Source organism: Macaca nemestrina, chromosome 19 (assembly GCF_043159975.1).
Source record: "Macaca nemestrina isolate mMacNem1 chromosome 19, mMacNem.hap1, whole genome shotgun sequence".
Lineage (NCBI taxonomy): Eukaryota > Metazoa > Chordata > Mammalia > Primates > Cercopithecidae > Macaca > Macaca nemestrina.
This window is the reverse complement of record NC_092143.1, coordinates 10484090-10503726: the sequence shown is the minus strand read 5'-3', so window position 1 is coordinate 10503726 and position 19637 is coordinate 10484090. Positions and strand designations below refer to the sequence as shown.

The 19637-nt window shown below is 38.8% G+C and overlaps 1 protein-coding gene across 2 annotated transcripts in view; it reads left to right on the top strand.

The window, feature by feature from the left end:
- LOC105476952 (docking protein 6) overlaps positions 1-19637 on the top strand; it is a 445591-nt gene that overhangs the window by 345072 nt on the left and 80882 nt on the right. For both annotated transcript variants that reach the window (XM_011733258.3, XM_011733257.3), the window contains exon 7: positions 11637-11754. In XM_011733258.3, the coding sequence (XP_011731560.1) occupies positions 11637-11754 (118 nt within the window). The remainder of the gene's footprint in view (positions 1-11636; positions 11755-19637) is intronic.

Genomic DNA, 19637 nt, shown 5'->3' with positions numbered 1-19637 from the left:
TGACATCTAGCAACTTTAATTCAATGACCATGTAAATATTGCCTTTTATTTGTCATTCTGGTACAGACTTAGCAGTTATCTAATTCCTTTCCATTTATTTTAAATAAAATGGAAGATTAAGTGTGAGGTGTCCCTTGTTGAAAATTAAACCAAGTCTGTAAGAAGCCCATTGCCCATAAGCCTTCAAACTTCAGAGGACTGTTTTAACGAGTACAGAGTGCCAAGCATGGTTGGCTTAAGGTGTCTGGCATCTCTATTCACATACGGTTTTCAGAGGTTTCAGGAATCCTTTTCCAAGAATAAAGCTCAATGTTCAACTGAAAGAGCACTTGTATGCAGCATTTTCTGATTAAACAGTAAAACATTTTTCACAATTGACATACATTTCACATGTCACTTCATGTATTTTCTGGCCACTTGTACCTTTGCAATATTTCTTATTCACGTTTTTTCACCCAGTCCCTCTTGTGTCAGTCATACCAGAGAATGTGCTGGCATATGTACCCTAGAGGCATTTCTTAACTCTCTTCATCAGAGAAAGCTATGGCTATCCCTTCCCAGCTTACAATGCACACACACACACACACACAGAATGCACACATGCATACACACATGGACCACATTCTGCTATTCTCTCACTTGTCTCTCATCTGTTCCACTTTTCCCCATCTGCTGGTATTATTCAGATATTCCTCATATTCATTTGTGGGGTTGTATTTTTATTTGGTAATTAGGCTTAGATCAAAATATGTCTGAATTGTCATTAATACCTCAGTTTGGACAAAATTTTGTGTCTTGACCACATATACACATGTAGACCCCTCTGGTCTATGCCACTTCTTCCATGCAGGAGTAGAAATTCCAATGCAGCAATCTTTACCAAGCACTTAACATGTGACACACACTATGCTTTTCACTCCCTAAGTACATCTTATAACAATATTTAAAACACTTTAGGTTACATTGACTCCAGTTTAGAGATAAGGAAAAACTGAATCTTAAAAAAAATATATGTATGTGCCTTCCTGAGGTCCAATTAGGAGGCAGCCGTGGAGTTGATATCTGCTAACAGGTTGGTGGAAAGCAAAACTCATGTTAACTACCTTCTGATTCTGCCATGCATACTGTGTTGTTCTGTCTTGAACATGAGAAACAGGCACTCGCATTCCTGCTCTGGCTTTGTGAAATTTACCCAAATTGGTGTAATTCTCATTCTTATCTGTATCCTGGAGGAGAGAGATCCAGTAATTTTACAGTGAGAGTCATGGGGAAGAGGGAAGAATATCAGGATTCTGAAACCTCAGAGCCACTCAACTAGCTATGTCACCATGAACAAATTATATTATCCCTCTGCACCTCATTGTCCTTGTCTGTCAAGTTCAGATGGCATATTTGTTGACAATTTATGTGAATATTCAGTGGTATAACATATGAGACCAATTTGCACATTGGCTAGGCACATAGAGAATGGCTCATAAATGTCAATGTATAAATGCTGAATTTCTTCTCAGTTGTATATAGATTTGTCTCAACTGCTAATCCAATTTTTAAATTTTTAGGCAATCACTAGAGATAAAGAGCAAAAGGAAGGTCAGTTAGCATTTTTTTATACAAATGAATTTTATGTAAGTGAACACAAATTAGCATCAATGTTCACAGGGGGAAACAAAGCCTCAAATCAACAAAGGAAAAAATTTCGAAGACAGTAAGATTACCTAGGTTGTATTTTTGGTAAAAGCATGAAGAGGTGTGGGTTGTCAATACCTTCATAAAATTCCCAACATCTGTCAGCCCACCTTCCTGGTAACTTAGGTCTTCTCAAAGGATAAGGATGGAATGTCCACATTGTAATATATTAGGGAGGAAGCTTTTTCTAGAAGATATCAGCATCAAAGTCTAAAGAGCAATGGACTCAGTCTAGAGAACTGTTTTCTATTGGAAGCTCTGTAGTTGAGATTTCCCCTTGAACAAATTCTTGAATTTTTCTGCATATTGATTTCCCATCTGTAAGAACATTGGTGGTTTTCTAAGAAGGATTTTAAACCTTGAATTGCATGACTTGTCCACATAGTTACTTGAAGCTTCCTCACTCCGTAGCAGTCTTACATGTATGCAGCCCTACATGGTGACTCAGAAGTAGTGAGAGGAAGAGAAGCTGTCATAAGGGTCTTAGAAGTCTTGTCCACAGCAGACATAATGTCACACCTACCATATGTTATACTAGTCAAATCAATCACCAAGAAGCCCAGATTAAAGGGAGGGAACAATCTTATATGCAAAGACACACAGACTCAAAAGGGGAGGAAAATTTACCAAGCAAATTGAAAACAGAAAAAAAATGGGTTGCAATCCTAGTTTCTCACAAAACAGACTTTAAACCAACAAAGCTCAAAAAAGACAAAAAAGGGCATTACATGATGGTAAAGAGGTCAATTTAACAAGAGCTAACTGTTCTAAATATGTATACACCCAATACAGGAGCACCCAGATTCATAAAACCAGTTCTTAGAGACCCATAAAGAGACATAGATTCCCACACAATAGTGGGAGAATTTAACACCCCACTGTCAATATTAGACAGATCGAGACAGAAACTTATTCAGGACTTGAACTCAGCTCTGGATCAAGTGGACCTGATAGACCCACTCCCAAAACAACAGAATATGCATTCTTCTTGGCACCATATGGCACTTACTCTAAAATTTTTCCCATAATTGGAAGTAAATCACTCAGCAGATGCAAAAGAACTGAAATAACAGTATCTCAGACCACAGTACGATCAAATTAGAACTCAAGATTAAGAAACTCACTCAAAACCACACAACTACATGGAAATTGAACAACCTGCTTCCGAATGATTTCTGGGTAAGTAATGAAATTAAGGCAGAAATCAAACAGATGCTAGCAAGGTTGTGGAGTAATAGGAACACTTTTACACTGTTGGTGGAAATGTAAATTAGTTCAACCATTGTGGAAGATGGTGTGGCAATTCCTCAAAGATCTAGAACCAGAAATATCATTTGACCAAGTCATCCCATTACTGGGTGTATACTCAAAGAAATAGAAATCATTCTATTACAAAGATACGTGCATGCATATGTTCACTGAAGCACTGTTCACAATAGCCAAGACATGGAATCAACCCAAATGCCCACCAGTGATAAACTGGATAAAGAAAATGTGGTATGTACATACCATGAAATACTATGCAGCCATAAAAAGAAATGAGATTATGTCCTTTTCATGGGACGTGGGATGAGCTGGAAGCCATTATCCCCAGCAAACTAATGCAAGAACAGAAAACCAAATACCACATGTTCTCATTGTTCAGTTCCCGCTTGCAAGTGAGAACACATGGACACAGGGAGGGGAACACCACACACTGGGGCCTGTTGGGGGTTGGGGTGGGGAGAGGGAGAGCATTAGGAAAATTAGCTACGCTTAATACCTAGGTGATGGGTTGATAGGTGCAGCAAACCACCATGGCACATTTACCTATATAACAAACCTGCACATCCTGCACGTGTACCCCAGAACTTGAAAATTAAAAAAAAGGAACATAGGCAATTTCTAAATGTCAGCTTTTAAATGAATTTGCAGTCATCTTCAATCTTTCACAAAATGCAATATTTAATACTATTTATGATGCAAGATTATGAGGAAAGACATTATACAGAATCTCTTGATGGTGAAAAAAGGACAAAAGCATAGAACAGAGTCATGATTCCAGTTTTGCTTTCACAGAATATATGGTCTTAGGAATGTCGATTATCTCAAAGCTTCAGCATCCTCTCATTTTAAAGAGGGACATTTCATCCTTTTCCTATCTTACAAGAATTTTATGAAGATTTAAGTAGATAAAAATTAAGGAGTTGGCCAGGCACGGTGGCTCACACCTGTAATCCCAGCACTTTGGGAGGCCAAGGCAGGTAGGGTAGATCATGAGGTCAAGAGATAGAGACACCATCCTGGTCAACATGGTGAAACCCTGTCTCTTCTAAAAATTAAAAAAAAAAAATTTGTTTTAAATTAGTTACGTGTGATGGTGCGTGCCTGTAGTCAAGCTACCTGGGAGGCTGAGGCAGGAGAATCACTTGAACCCGGGAGGCAGAGGTTGCAGTGAGCCACCAAGATTGTGCCACTGCACTCCTGCCTGGCAACAGAGTGAGACTCCATCTGGAAAAAAAAAAAGTTCTGGGTCAAATACCAGATACAATGACTAAAGGGATATAAAAGAAAACGTAGAATACTTGAATTTGGCCAAAAATGAGGAAAAGGCATTATATAGAGAATATGTGTTAAAAATGCTCAATTTCTACTAGACCAAGTGCAGATGAAACAAAAATATTAATGGATGAACAACAGTTTCTTGAAAGTCCAGACTTCCTAGGAGAAAATACAGGAGATTCTTACTCATTTGGAAGGGTAGTGGCTAGAAGATGAGGTGAGGTTGAATGTTAGGCCTGGGCAGAACGTTTAAAGGAGAGTTTAATAAAATAGCTAAGGAAGGGGACAGTAACTTATAGAACCGTAAAACAAAGCTTTGTGAATTAAACACCATTGTCATGTATAAAATAGTACTTAAAAAATGGGCAAAGAACATGAGTAGACATTTTTCAAAAGACAAAAATGGCTATGAAGGTTCATAAAAAATGCTGTACATTGCTATTAGGGGAATGCAAGTAAAACCACAATGAGATTTTCACACGTCAGGATGGCTATTTATAAAAAGATGAAAGGTAACAAGTGCTGGTGAGGACATGGAGAAAAGGAGACTGGGACCCCTGAACACTGTTGCTGGAAATGCAAAGTACAACCATCGTGGAAAACAGCATGGAGGTTCCTCAGACATTTAAAAATAAAACTACCCCATAGGCCAGCGATTCTACTTCTAGGTATTTACCCAAATGATTTGAATCAGTTCAAAGAGATTCAGTTCTCCTGTATTCACTGCAGCATGTTACACAATAGTCAGTTTATGGAATCAACATAAGTGTTTATCAACAGATGAATGGATTAAGAAATGTGGAATACATACACAGTGGAATATTGAGCCTTAAAAAGAAAAACTGTCATTTTGCAGCAACATAGCCTTAAAAAAAGAAAACGGTCATTTGCAGCAACATAGATGGAATTGGAGAACATTATGCTAAGTTAAACAAGCCAGGCACGAAAAGACAAACACCACATGTTCTCACCTATCAAATCAAATCTAAAGCAATCAACTCATAAAAGTAGAAAGTAGAGATGTGGCTACAAAGGCTAGGGACTTGGGGGCAACAGGGAGATGACGGTCAAAGGGTAATAGGCAGGAGTATGTTTTATTTTGAGGGTTCTGTTGTGGCAAATACAGTTAGTAATGCTGTATTGTACATTTCAAAATTGCTAAATTTCAAATGTTATCACAAAAAAGTATTTGAATTAATGGTTATGTTAGATTGATTTCACTTGTATTCATAAATTATATCATGTGCCCCACAAATATATATTATAAATTGTCAATTTATAGTACAGTTAAAAAGTACTTACGGATACAAGAAGAAATGGGCAGAAACATGCTAGTCATTTGAAATTAACACTTTCATGTTGATACAGATTAAAAATTAAATATATGGAGCAGGAAATGCAGAGCAAATAGTGTTTACTATGTGTATATTTGAGTGTGCGTAGTAGAGAGATTCCGTATCAATGTATCTTTTCATGTACCTATAAGATGTACAGAAATTGGCCATATAGTTAAAAATGAAAACTGAATTTTAATATATGGAAACTACTCAGTGCATGTTCTGATTAAAAATAAAAAAATTTGCACAAACGGCCCAGTGCAGTGGCTCACACCTCTAATGGCAGTGCTTTGGGAGACTGAGGTGGGAGAATTGAGACCAGAGTTCCAGGCCAATGTGGGCAACATAGTGAGATCTCGTCTCTAAAGAAAAAAAAAAAAAGCGCACAAGAAGTCATTACCTTAATATACACAAGCAATAACTTTATGTAAAAAAGGAAATAGAGCTACAATTTACAATTATATAATTTTAGGAGAGAATACTTTCTATTCTACTTCACTCAGAAGCAAATGCTTTTATTAAATAAAATTAAAATTACTTGAGAAGGTGAAAAGATCAAGACAACCTAAGAAAAACAGCAGGTGGAAATTAGCACAAGCACAAAATAAAAACTGAAAAATATAAATTTACATAAAACAAGTCGCTCTAATATAAAAATAGAAACATCCAAAGTAAAAACCCAAATATATAAATTCGACATATGAAAGGACTTATAAAAACATGTATTTAAAAAAAATCCTAAAGAATTTGATGATTTTGTATTAAAATGTAAACAAAATAACCTTAGGAGAATTGACTTTTGGCAGAAACAGTCATAATTCTACTTATACATATGTAAACTAAAGTCCCTAGATGGCATACTAACCTAAATGTTTTCTAAAATTTCTCAAAATTCTTTGGTATTGAGATTTGTAAATTTTAGTTGCATAAGAGCAGAAATAACTTAATGCCTTTCAGTGTGGATATAGTAAATAAATTTGGGACATAGCAATGTAGTCCTTTGTATTATTCAGGGTCCACTTAAGTAAATGGAGCCTGTGATAGTTCAATGGAGGAAATACAATACAGTAATTTAGATTCAAGAGATAGGAAGAGTAGAGACAATCAGATTAGCAAAAGCAGGAAAGATGCTACCAGCCCTGCTTCCCTTGCCTATTAGTTTCATGGATGTTGGCAGAAATCACAAAAAACTCCTGAGTCAGAGACAGGACTTTATTCCTGAGGCACAGTGAGCATCATAAGTTTCATGCTTCCACAGGTTTCCCTGGTCCCTAGGTCCCACAGAGTCATGTGGAGCAGCCAGGGTGGATGCTGCTGCATGTTGCCCCAGCCAAGGGATCCGAGTTAGCAACTCCCAATCTTATCGTGGGGGCTAACTAGCAACCCTGCCCAGCCTTTTCCTTGGAGGAAGACAGGATCTGTCCTGTCCTGTTCAGGCAGAGGGCAGATCTGTTTCCTGGAGGAAGACATTTCTATCTTCTGAGGCTGTTTGCTGTACAAACATAGTTGAAAATATAGTAACAAAAGTGCAAACCCAGAGTGACACAGGAAGAATTGTTTCCTAAAAATGACTTTTTCAATGAAATGTGTTCAAAAGAATCTTCCAAAGTTTAGGGGAGGAGAGACATGAGAGTTGGAATCTTATTTATAAATGAGATTCATAGATGATATCAAAGTGTATTTATGTATTGCCTAAATGGGAAAAAACACAAAGAACCCACTTCTTGTTTCCATCTTTCCGAGAGCCGTCTAAATGTAAACTTTTCTGGTTGGGGAGAAGGGTCTTTTCTCATCACCTTGAGGACAGCATAATTCTCATCTGTGTTATATTCGAACAAGGGTATCAAAATGCAGTCTCCATATGGCACACTTTGGGGCTAATTTTCTTAGACTGTTGGCTTTGTGATGAGATGTGTCAGTTGTCCCTCTCAAAGCACAAGTGTTTGAACTGCTCTCCAGGCTTACTTCAGCTGTGATCTCTACCCTCTTTCCAGATGCTAAGTAACTCCCGATTCATTGCTCATATGCTAGAAAACTGACTGCTGTTTCACAAGAATAGAAGCAAGACAGAGCGAAAAATGGCAAAAAGTGATGGCAAGTGTATCAAGAACTAAATGCTTCCTAGTCTAGTTGATTTCTGCAATATATGCTAGAGCATTCTTTCTAAATCCCGACCCTATGCGAAAAGGAGAAGCATCGCCTGCAGGAAATAGTCTTATAAATACCAAGGGAATTCTGGCACAAAGATTGCAGAATTTTGTATAGCTGAGATTTTTTTTAAACTAAGTCCACCAAAAAAAAAAAAAAATCAATACAGCAGACCCTTGCAGAGAAGGAATGAAAACTTCGAACACATGTATCCATCTTGTTTAATTTCTTAATACATTGTTTAGAAATCTCAATGTTTTATAAATATTTGCAATATAAATACAAATTGCTTTTTAACATACATGCTTTTATGATCCTAAAACTCCTCCTGGTCAAATTGATGCATTGCTTTTTCAATTAAGAAATTACTATAGCATTTTAAGCTTTTTCTTAATGCTTTTAATTGAAGCATTATAATATGAAAATAGTTAAGGATGAGTTTTAATTGAATAGTTAAGGATGTGTGTCCTCTTGTTGAAGCCTGTCATCAAAAGAAGTTTTACACCTATAATCCAGGCTACTCGCGAGGCTGAGGTGGCAAAATTGCTTGAGCTTGGGAGGCAGAGGTTGCAGGGAGCCAAGATTGCACCACACTCCAGCCTGGGCAACAGAGTGAGACGCTATCTGGGAAAAAAAAAAAAAAATTTCATCAAGTGTGCTTGAAATACTGTCTTGGTCATTGCACAAATCAAACAGGTCAATTTGTAATACATTGCTTAAAGTTCATAAAATTAAAAATTGCTGGTTAAATCAGACAGATTCTACACCACTTAGATTCCCCATGACAGTACTCATTAATTTGCTCAGCTTGCTATAACAAAATACCACAAACTGGATAGGTTGAACAGCAGAAATTCTCAGTTCTGGAGGCTGGAAGTGCAAAAAAAAAAAAAAAAAAAAAAAAAAACAAAACACAACAACCACCCAAGATGCCTGCAGGGTTGGTTTCTCCTGAGGCCTTCTCAACTTTTAGATGGGTGTTTCCTTGCTGTGTCCTTAATGGCCTTTTCTCCGAATATTTATCCCTGGGTCTCTCTTCCTCTTCATCTAAGGGCACAAGTCCTATTTGATCATGGTCCCCACCCTTATGTCCTCCTTTAACCTTCATTAACCTCTTTAAAAGCCTTATCTTCAAATATAGTCATTTGGGGGTTAGTGCTTTAACATATGAATTTGTGCAGAAACAGTTCAGTCTATAGCAGTACTCAATACAAAAAAGGTACACATGGGGAATGAACTCTATTCTAAAATCCAGGGGAACATCTAGACATTGAGAAATGGGAGACTAGATCTGTATCCCTAGCAAAGATCAAGAAAATCCATAATTTTTTGAACATAAATTTTCCATTTTTCAGCAATAAGTTATGGAAGTAGAATAGAGAGAAACCTAAGGAATAAATAGAGTATTATTAAAAGCATCCTAGAACATGAAAATGAAGAGAGAAAAGTAGAGAAACTTGAGGTGTAAAACAATACAGGGAGATTCAGAAGGAAATCATGTGGAAGAATTATCCCGTGGCTTCCAACTATATTTCCAGCAAACAAAAATGCTATTTTCCTGATGCTTAAAAACTGACCATTTGGGAAGAAAAATGTCTCCCAGAATAAAAAAAAAAAAAAAGAAAAAGCACTTTCAATCACATTTTGGAAAGATTAATTTACCAATGATCTACTGTATGCTGAGTAATAAATTATATTAGAAAAAGGAAGAGTAGACAGACAGAACCGTGATTAGTATGAGACTGAATCTATGGATAGTTATTAATGGGCATTGCTGACATGAATTGAAGATGTGTTTAGTTAAGTTTATGCCTCATATGGGAAATTGGCTTTAAAGACAAAAGTCCTATCTTTTCTCCCAATAATGCTTTCATAAAATGAGCCTTGCCTCTAGTTCTTTGTGGTGGTGGACTTCCATCCATGAGGGTGTAATGCGTGTTTTCAATGTGCATAGCCCTACTTGCAGAGTCCCACCCCACTGTTAGGTCCAGGGTAAAACTGGAAACGCCCATTGTTGATGCAGGTTTTTTTGTTCCTTAGTTCAGCTAAATCCAGGTTCTTGTCTCACAACCAGGAAAAAGTAAGGCATGCAAACACACTGAAGGGTGAGGAAAGTAGAATTTAAGCAAAAGGGGAGCTCTCAGCAAAGAGCTGTCCCGCCAGCCAGCTCCCACCTCAGATTGAGCACCAGGCCACCACACAGGAGCTGAAGGGGCCAGGCGGCTCCTCCCCTGCATAAGGTGTTAATTCCTGGTGTCTCAGTCCCATTTTTTTCCCAGTGTGCACATGGGCCCTTATAGTCTGAGCCACCCTACATTCATTTCCTTTACTGCACATGTGTTAAGGGACAGTTTTTTACCGTGGGCATGTTTAGACAAGTCCCCTATATACAATGACCTGGGTGGGTCCGAGGTTCTCCGGGGACACTATCTGCCTAGGCATTTGGCTGTCTCCTGCCGTTATTGTTACCAAACCACCCAAAAGATTCTGAAAGCACTGCTCTATAACCCAGAAGCTTGTCTCCGTAGAACCCCACCCCTATAAACACCAACCACAGGATGTGGATGTGGATAGTTCACCTGTTTATGTAATAAGCAGGAAAACTTTGAAGTCTACCAAATTTTGAAAAAACAAAGAATGGCTGCAAAGTTACCATTTGGAGCCATCTTTAAAAAAAGATACCTCAACAGTGCCAGACTTTTAAATAGACCGAGTATGGCACTTTTGTGACAAGACGTAGCAGCTCCAGAAATGTCTTACCACTAAATATGTGCAAGCTCTTTAATTCCACTTTCTATTAAAATGTAAGAACCTCTTAGTTTTATGCGGCCTTGAACGACCTGTTGTGTCATATCGGGTACTTTCCTGATAGCATCTTTTATGAAGGGTGGCAAGAGTCAAATCCAATGCTGGATGTAGAAGTATGTGATCCATCCAAGCATCAAGGGCTGGGCACAGAGTGTGCAGGAGCACCGTGGAAGGTACACACCACAGTAGCAGCAAGGCACGCAAAGCCTAGATTTGACAGAGATCATCTTTACAACTCTGTTTTGCCAGGAGTCAGGCATCAAAGAAAATGCGATTTTATTCGTTAGAGGATTACTCATTGTCAAAAGTAAACATTTCCTCAGGTTGGGTCAGAGACATGTGTGCCAAGACTAAATAAAACCATTTCTGCATGGTTCTTGAAACTTCTTGTGCATTAATAAAAATAAAGCTATTTCTTGAAAACGCAATGTAAACTTATTTTCTTTGAACTAATCACGTAGCTGAGTACATGATATTGTGTGAATCTTCTCAGCTATCCTTAAAATATTTCGAATAAACATGCCACAATTTTATCAGTGTTTCTCAGAGAATATCTTTTTAATATGTACAAGATTCTATCACAGGAGCAAGGAAAAAGGTCTGAGAAAATATCCATTGTGTAAGGTTGGGAGGACGTGTAAGGAAAAGTTTTATAGAGATTGAAATGGGTAAATAATGGGTATTCTGTAAACCTTTCATGGGTCTCTGCTTCTGAAGGGGCTGGCACCTTTATTATTTTACAACTCTGTAAATTGTAGAAAGCCGAGAGTAATGCAAATAATTCTTGTCCATAGAAATTTAAGTAACTGTGTTGGGTGGAGTGACTACAATTGATCGTGCCCTGAGTGTTTACCAGCATTCCCCATTGCTACAAGTCATTGGAATCATTCGTACTATTTGTGTTCTCTTAATTAATGAGTTAGATTGAATTGTTTACAAGTATTCCTTTCACATTTTTGAGTAATGATTTTACTTTAAAAAGTTATCTTTACACAGGGGATCATGTAGATTTCTACAGCAGATTCTATCATCTGTCACTCATTTAACCCTGAACATTTAAAAGAGCAGATTTCAGTTTTCAACAAGGCCTAAAACACATTTTCTTTTCTCTTTTAGCTTCAGACAAGCTTGACTGAACCAATGACATTATCCAAATCAATCTCTCTTCCTCGCAGCGCGTACTGGCATCACATCACTCGTCAGAACAGCGTTGGTGAGATCTACAGTTTGCAAGGCAAGTCACCTTAAAGTAGGAAAGCAGCACCTCCATTAGCTTCCTGCAGGTGGACTGACTCATGCAAATTGCTTTGTATTTGCATTGCTTGCTTTTCCTCCCATTCCCCTTTATCAGCTGTCACTGGCAGCAGTGGGAGCCGAGATTTACAGTGGCTTTTAAAAAGCTATCATTTCCTACACTCATGGTGAAAAAAAATTCCAAAAATTACTGTGAGGGCTAAGGACCCAATTTGGCACAAGAACTTGACTAAAACATTATACCGAGCACATTATCAGAAACTAAAAGCTAATGTAGAGGTCTGCTTCATGCTGTGTTTTATGAAGGATTTTTTTGCATCTTTTTCCTTGAAAGGATTCAATATCAGTTCAGGAGGCTGGCTTCAGGCTTTAAGGCTCTGCCATAAACTGGTACACAAACCTACCCATGAAAGTCTTAAAGTTTAGTCAAAGCCTCAATATAGAAACCATTTGGAGAGGATGCAGGGTAGAAAGGGCCACATGTAGATACTTTGCCTTTGTAGCTTTTCTAATGATAAATGCTCAATTAACTAGCATAGGAATAGCTTGCCAGATGAATCAAATTAATAGCTAGCAGATTTCTGACTAACAGCAGCCGACAACCCAGCTCTGGCAGTTGTCTTCCCGTTCCTTCCCTTTTGTTTTAAACTGAATCATCTTACCCTTCAAATAAAATATTTGATTGACTACAAGCAACTAACAGCTGGCCAACACTGGAGGAAGCAAGAAACTAAGAAAATAAGGCTGAAACCCACACAGCCGAGAGCATTCACTCATCCAACAAACATTTACTGAGCACCATAGGCTTGAATGTAATAAGCATCCAATAAACATCTAGGGAAAGAATGACCAATTTTGACCCTCTGGTAGTTAGGCATTCAGACTTTTTTCCCACACGTTAGCTTTTGCTCACTATTAACAATGCTGTAAGTTTTGACAAAAATTATTTGTTGCAAGCGAACTGAAGTAATATCTTATAGCAATATTTGCTTGCCAGGGTTTCCAAACTAACGGAGTTCTATCATGGAAATTAACAGTTAAATATGTTCTACAAGGCAAAGCAGTTGGAATGATTGTAGTCACTTACTGAAGGCAATTACATGTTATATTTTAAAGGGACTCTTATGGGCCAACTTGACTGCCTGTATTTAACAGTATCTTCGTTATTTGTGTACGAAAATATTTAATAGAATAAAGATTAGAGGGTTGAGAAAAGCCGAGGAGTGGGGACTGGTTTGGTAATTTCAAGAATCAGAAGACAAGCGTCTCATGCTTTTATTTCCCTCTTCAGATGCCAGCAGCCACACACAAACTGCCCGAGTCATGATCATGCAAAATTAACCTTGCCCATTTCTGTGATGAAAAATAATTCGAATATGCTTGTAATAAGGTTTTTATTTAAACATACGTGTAAATATTGATATTTGCTCGAAAACTATAAAATGTTTAAATGAAAAAACTATCAAATTTCTAAGCAAGTGAGATATTAATGCTCTTAATACAAAAAATGTGGAAATAGGTCAGAAGTAGTGTAATGGACAACTCTAGTTTTTGTCAAGGGGTTTGGCCTATAATTCCAGAAAAAAAAACTATTGCTTTCACGGTAGTATGAAGGAAACGTTTTCTGAAGACAGAGCTAAGATTTAGACTGATACACAATTTCTGCAATAATTTCTTATGCATCTGATAAAAAATTAGAATGCACTGGAATATCCTAAAACATTGCCAGAGACTTCGTGATGTTGATTTATATGTAGCATAGATGTAATAACTGAAATACTTTTATCTCACCGATATTAACTTCTAGCAAAGTCAAGGGCTTGACATGCCTTTTCAGTTAGTTTACTTAATCTCAATATTTCATGCTTCTCTGGTTGGTTGGTGGCGATTGTAGTTTTTACAGGATATGCATTGACTACTTAAGTCAAATGTTTATAAAATATGTTCAACGGAAATTACGTTTCACTATACTGTGGGTTTACTTTCTGTACTGTGCACTTCTCAGAATACATTTTACCACCCTGTACACGTCTCCCTATTATATAAAAATTTCAGTATCCAGATAAAGAGGATAGATGATTGACAGGCAGGCACATAACAGATGGATAAGAAGTTATACTTTGATAATGGTCATTTTATTCTTTTGTTCTGTTGTGATAGTCAAAACAAGCAGAGAGCAAGGAGCCTCAATTTTTTTTTTTTTTTTTTTTTTTGGGGGCTAGGTGCTAGTCCCTAATGGAATCAGAGCAGAATAAAACTACTGAAAATAAGGAAAAAATAGAGAAATTCAGAACCTCAGCACCCTTCCATGAACATGTACGTTTTTCACAAAACTACATTTAAAAGTCTAGTTATCCACCGAGTATGGTGGCTTATCCCTGTAATCCCAGCACTTTGAAAGTTTGACTTTTCTTTCCCAGAACAGAAGTAAGAGTTGATTAAAAAGCTTTAGAACAGCAAGGAAAAGGAAGGGAAAGAAAAAGAGTTCACCTTGGGAGACAGCAAAACAGGCGCCTTCAGAAAGCAAGTGCGCAGCTTGACCTCTGTGACTTCGGGTTTTATACGTTGTACTTCCGGGATCTTGCAGGACTTCTGCCTACTCCTGAAATCTTATTGGAAGCTGCTGATCAATTTCAGGTGTTTTCTATCCATGAAGAGCGTGCCTTTCCCTGGTGCTGGCTGTGACCAATTGTTACTCCTCCTGAAATCTTATTGGAAGCTGCTGATCAATTTCAGGTGTTTTCTATCCATGAAGAGCGTGCCTTTCCCTGGTGCCGGCTGTAACCAATTGTTACTCCTCCTGAAATCTGATTGGGAAACTGCTGATCAGTTTCAAGTGTTTTCTATCCATTAAGAGCGTGCCTTTCCCTGGTGCTGGCTGTGACCAGTTGTTATTCCTGAAATCTTATTGAAAGCTGAAGTAATAGGGGGGTTGATATTAAGATATTGCGGGAGGTTTTATGTTAATGATAGTGGTGATGAAATTGATAGCTCCTAAAATAGAGGAGATGCCTGCTAGGTGAAGCGAGAAGATAGTTAGGTCCACGGAGGCTCCTGGGTGGGAGAAATTCCCTGCTAAAGGGGGGTACACTGTTCAGCCTGTCCCAGCGCCGGCTTCTACTAAGGCGGATGCTACTAGTAGTACAAAGGAGGGGGGAAGGAGTCAGAAGCTTATGTTATTTAGGCGAGGGAATGCTATGTCAGGAGCACCAATTATCAGAGGGACTCATCAATTTCCGAAGCCTCCAATTATGATCCGTATAACTATGAAGAAAATTATAACGAATGCATGGGCTGTGACAATAACATGAAGAGTGTGCCTTTCCCTGGTGCTGGCTGTGACCAATTGTTACTCCTCCTGAAATCTTATTGGGAAGCTGCTGATCAGTTTCAGATGTTTTCTACCTATTAAGAGGGTGCCTTTCCCTGGGGCCGGCTGTGACTAATTATTACTTTAGCTTTCAATAAGATTTCAGGAGTAACAATTGGTCACAGCCAGCACCAGGGAAAGGCACGCGCTTCATGGATAGAAAACACCTGAAACTGATCAGCAGCTTCCAATAAGAGTTCAGGAGTAATCATTGGTCACAGCCGGCACCAGGGAAAAGCACGCTCTTAATAGGTAGAAAACATCTGAAACTGATCAGCAGCTTCCCAATAAGATTTCAGGAGGAGTAACAATTGGTCACAGCCAGCACCGGGGAAAGGCACGCTCTTAATGGATAGAAAACACTTGAAACTGATCAGCAGCTTCCCAATAAGATTTCAGGAGGAGTAACAATTGGTCACAGCCAGCACCAGGGAAAGGCACGCTCTTAATGGACAGAAAACACTTGAAACTGATCAGCAGCTTCCCAGTAAGATTTCAGGAGGAGTAACAATTGGTCACAGCCAGCACCAGGGAAAGGCACGCTCTTAATGGACAGAAAACACTTGAAACTGATCAGCAGCTTCCCAATAAGATTTCAGGAGGAGTAACAATTGGTCACAGCCAGCACCAGGGAAAGGCACGCTCTTCATGGATAGAAAACACCTGAAATTGATCAGCAGCTTCCAATAAGATTTCAGGAGTAGGCAGAAGTCCTGCAAGATCCCGGAAGTATACCAACGTATAAAACCCGAAGTCACAGAGGTCAAGCTGCGCACTTGCTTTCTGAAGGCGCCTGTTTTGCTGTCTCCCAAGGTGAACTTCTCTTTTCTTTCCCTTCCTTTTCCTTGCTGTTCTAAAGCTTTGTTAATCAACTCTTACTTCTGGGAAAGAAAAGTCAAACTTTCAAAGTGCTGGGATTACAGGGATAAGCCACCATACTCGGTGGATAACTAGACTTTTAAATGTAGTTTTGTGAAAAACGTACATGTTCATGGAAGGGTGCTGAGGTTCTGAATTTCTCTTTATTTTTTCCTTATTTTCAGTAGTTTTATTCTGCTCTGATTCCATTAGGGACTAGCACCTAGCAAAAAAAAAAAATTGAGGCTCCTTGTTCTCTGCTTGTTAACAACCACCTGACCATCAGCTGATTGTTGCCCAACACTCCCGGTGTATGTTGGGAGGGGGCTTCTCTCTCTTGCCCTGTTCATACATGACTAGCTACTTGCTGTAACATTACTCACCTCAAGAGTCCAGAACCTCAAATCTTTGGGGCAAAATAGATGAAGGTCTGTCTTTAACTTCTTCCTGCTGACAGAGGGGGTGGTTGCGGTTCGGTGGATCTTGGCTCATTGCTACCCGGCAGGGCTGAGTTGGCTGCATCAGTTGATGAAAGTGGTATCCAGCCGGGTCCAAGTGAGACATAGCCAGGATTTCACCACTGTCTTGTCCCACCGATGGGCAGTGCAGACGTCCCCTCTAGAAGGGTGACTCTTGAATATTGAGTACGGTTTTCCTCACTGAGGATTGTCTGGAGCTCAATGGCCACTAGGAAGGTATGAGTCATGTGGACCAAATATGTTAGCAGTGGCAGATATCCGAGTTACCCAAGTTACCGGTGGCAAATCCATATGGGTCTACAGCAGCCTCAGTTCTTGCCTCCTCAGAAGAAAGAATTCTACTGAGGGGCATAAGGCAGAAGGAGAGACCTAGGCAAGTTTCAGAGCAGAAGTGAGTTGATTAAAAAGCTTTGGAACAGAAAAGGAGAGAGAGAGGGGGAGGGGGAGAGGGTTCAACTTGGAAAAGGGCCAAGCCCGCAATTTGGCAGAAGGATTGCTTGAGCCCAGGAGTTTGAGCCCAGTCCTGGCAGTATAGTGAGGCTCCATCTGAGTGAGTGAATATTGCAGGATATGATGGCACACGCCTGTAGTCCTAGCTACTCTAAAGGCTAAGATGGGAGGTCACTGAGCCTGGGAAGTTGAGGCTGCAGTGAGCCATGATCATACCACTGCACTGTAGCCTGGGCTAAATAGCAAGACCCTGTCTTAAAAAATAATTTAAGTCTAGCTATTTTGAATCTCGCTTTTTCAGCTGTGCTCCTTAGTGTCATTACCTCTTTACAAAAAGTACAGTATCGTCAGCCAACTGTCATCACTGATATTACCAAATCAAAGTAAAAGTCTGGCAAGGTGGGAATGTATCATTGTGAAGTAAACTGCAGGTAGCACTGAGGAATGAAAATATATAGAATTTTCAAATATTTTTTAGGTGAAGCTGGGATCAATATGAATTAAATTTAGCAGACCTCATTCAGAAAACAAAAGTGGGAAACTTTCATATATTTAAAGTTTAAGAGATTAAGATTCATTCATTAATAAGCAACACATGTACTCAATTTTTAAAAAAGCATGATGTGAAAACAAATTCATTCTATAGTAATACTTACCTGTAACTTCAATTGCCTGTAAGCCTCAAAGCTTTGACTTAGCTCAGTTTTGCTGTATTCATTTCTCTCATTCATTGCTAGATACACACTTAAAGACTGACGTATCCTGACAGAGATCCTGCATCTACCTTTGTTTTTGGGGAATAAGAATCTCCAATACAATCTGCCTAATCTTTCCAGGCTACTCCCAGAAGGGTGCTCTGAAAGAATAAGTTAATGTGATGTCCCCATTGTATTCTAGTAGTCTGGAATCAAGAGTGAAAAAGGGAATAATTAGCTTCTAACAAGCACACGTTGTTCTAAGTACTTGGCAGCAACTGTTTAAAAATCTGTCCCTAAGTGGTTTGCAGCAGGTTGAGTTATGCCACCTCTTCTTGCAGAAGTGGTAGACATTCCATTTCTTTTCTGCCAGATTATCATAAGGATGGTTGATTTGTATTAGAAAGTGATTTAATTTATACTTTAACTTCCTCTGTACTTACGAAAAAATATTTATCATGCTCATACTAGAGATGTTGTCTCTAGACTTAAGGAAACCTAAACCATAAAGGGATGAACATAATTTTAAACTCTCAACTCAGAAGTAAATACATACTATTTGTTTTAATATTCATACAATTGTATTTCCAAGGCATTGGGAAATGTAGTAGGAAATGTTTTTTGAAAGCCCTGAAGAACATTCATTTAAAAAAAAAAACATGGAGAGGTTGAGGAGGGGGGCACAGGAAGGGGTAAAAAGAAAAAAAAAAGATTATTGAGTTTCCTTACTTTCAGGGCTCACACCTTGACTTTTAATCACCATTAGACATATTTAGATGACAGCCTATACAGCAGAGTTTTTAAGTCAGGATTTGTGAAGATGACAAAAGCATTTATTGAAAATGACAAACCAGTAAAAGCCATTGACAGTACCAGGTGTACTGCAGGCACTCAGTAAATCCTATTGAATTCTAAAATGAATTAGCAATGCGTTATAAGGCATACATGGAGATATGCGACATCAGGACCACATTCTCCGCCATAAGGGTGGACCTGAGAAAAATTCTCTTGTATATAAAGGAATCGTGTCTAGTCCCACATATGAGCCCCAGGCCCTTCTTGCACAAGGTGAGGTCTTTGTTGGCATTTCTGCTTTTTGCTTTAGGATCATTTTGACTGAGCACAAATACTTGCTACTACTAGTCTTTATTTTCATGAACACAAGGACTGTAAAATGCTATAGATCTGCCCCTTTAACATGATGGCTCAAAATCTGTCTCTCTACACCTGCTCCTTTCCCTCGTGTTAGTTCATCTTCTATAAACTAATGGTGAGAACGAGGGTCAAGAAATATCTGAACACAGTGCCCAGTGAGCAGGCTTATGGGACTGCAGGTGATGACTGAACTTTTTCTGATGTATGATGGATATGGTCTGGCTCTGTCTCCACCCAAATCTCATCTTGAATTGTAATCTAAATTGTAATCTCCACATGTTGGGGGAGGGACCTCATAGGAGGTCCTAAGGTAATGGAGGCAGTTCCCCCATGCTGTTCTTGTAAAAGTACAGTTGACCCTTGTTCATGAGATCCGATGGTTTTATAAGGGGCTTTTTCCCCTTCACGCTCCAATTCTCTCTCCTGCCACCATGTGAAGAAACACATGATTGTGTCCCCTTCCGCCGTGATTGTAAGTTTCCTGAGGCCTTCCCAGCCATGCAGAACTGTAAGCCAATTAAACCTCTTTTCTTTATAAATTACTCAGTTACTGGTATTTTGTAATAGCAGCATGAGAACGGACTAATACATATGATAATCCCTTATTTTCACACAAAATGTGGAATATACTTTGACTCCTTTTTTAAAAAACTTGAACAATTACACTCTTTAAATCAAGAATAATTGGATATACATTTGTAAAGGTGGTAGCTTCAGGAGTTCTCCTTTCAGTAACACTGATTAATATCCAAAGGCCAGCTTTGCCCCTACATATCCGTAATTAAGCTGCAGACCACCAATGTCAGCACGGAAGCATACCTAATCACCAGAAGGCATTTGACACTCACGGAAAGGG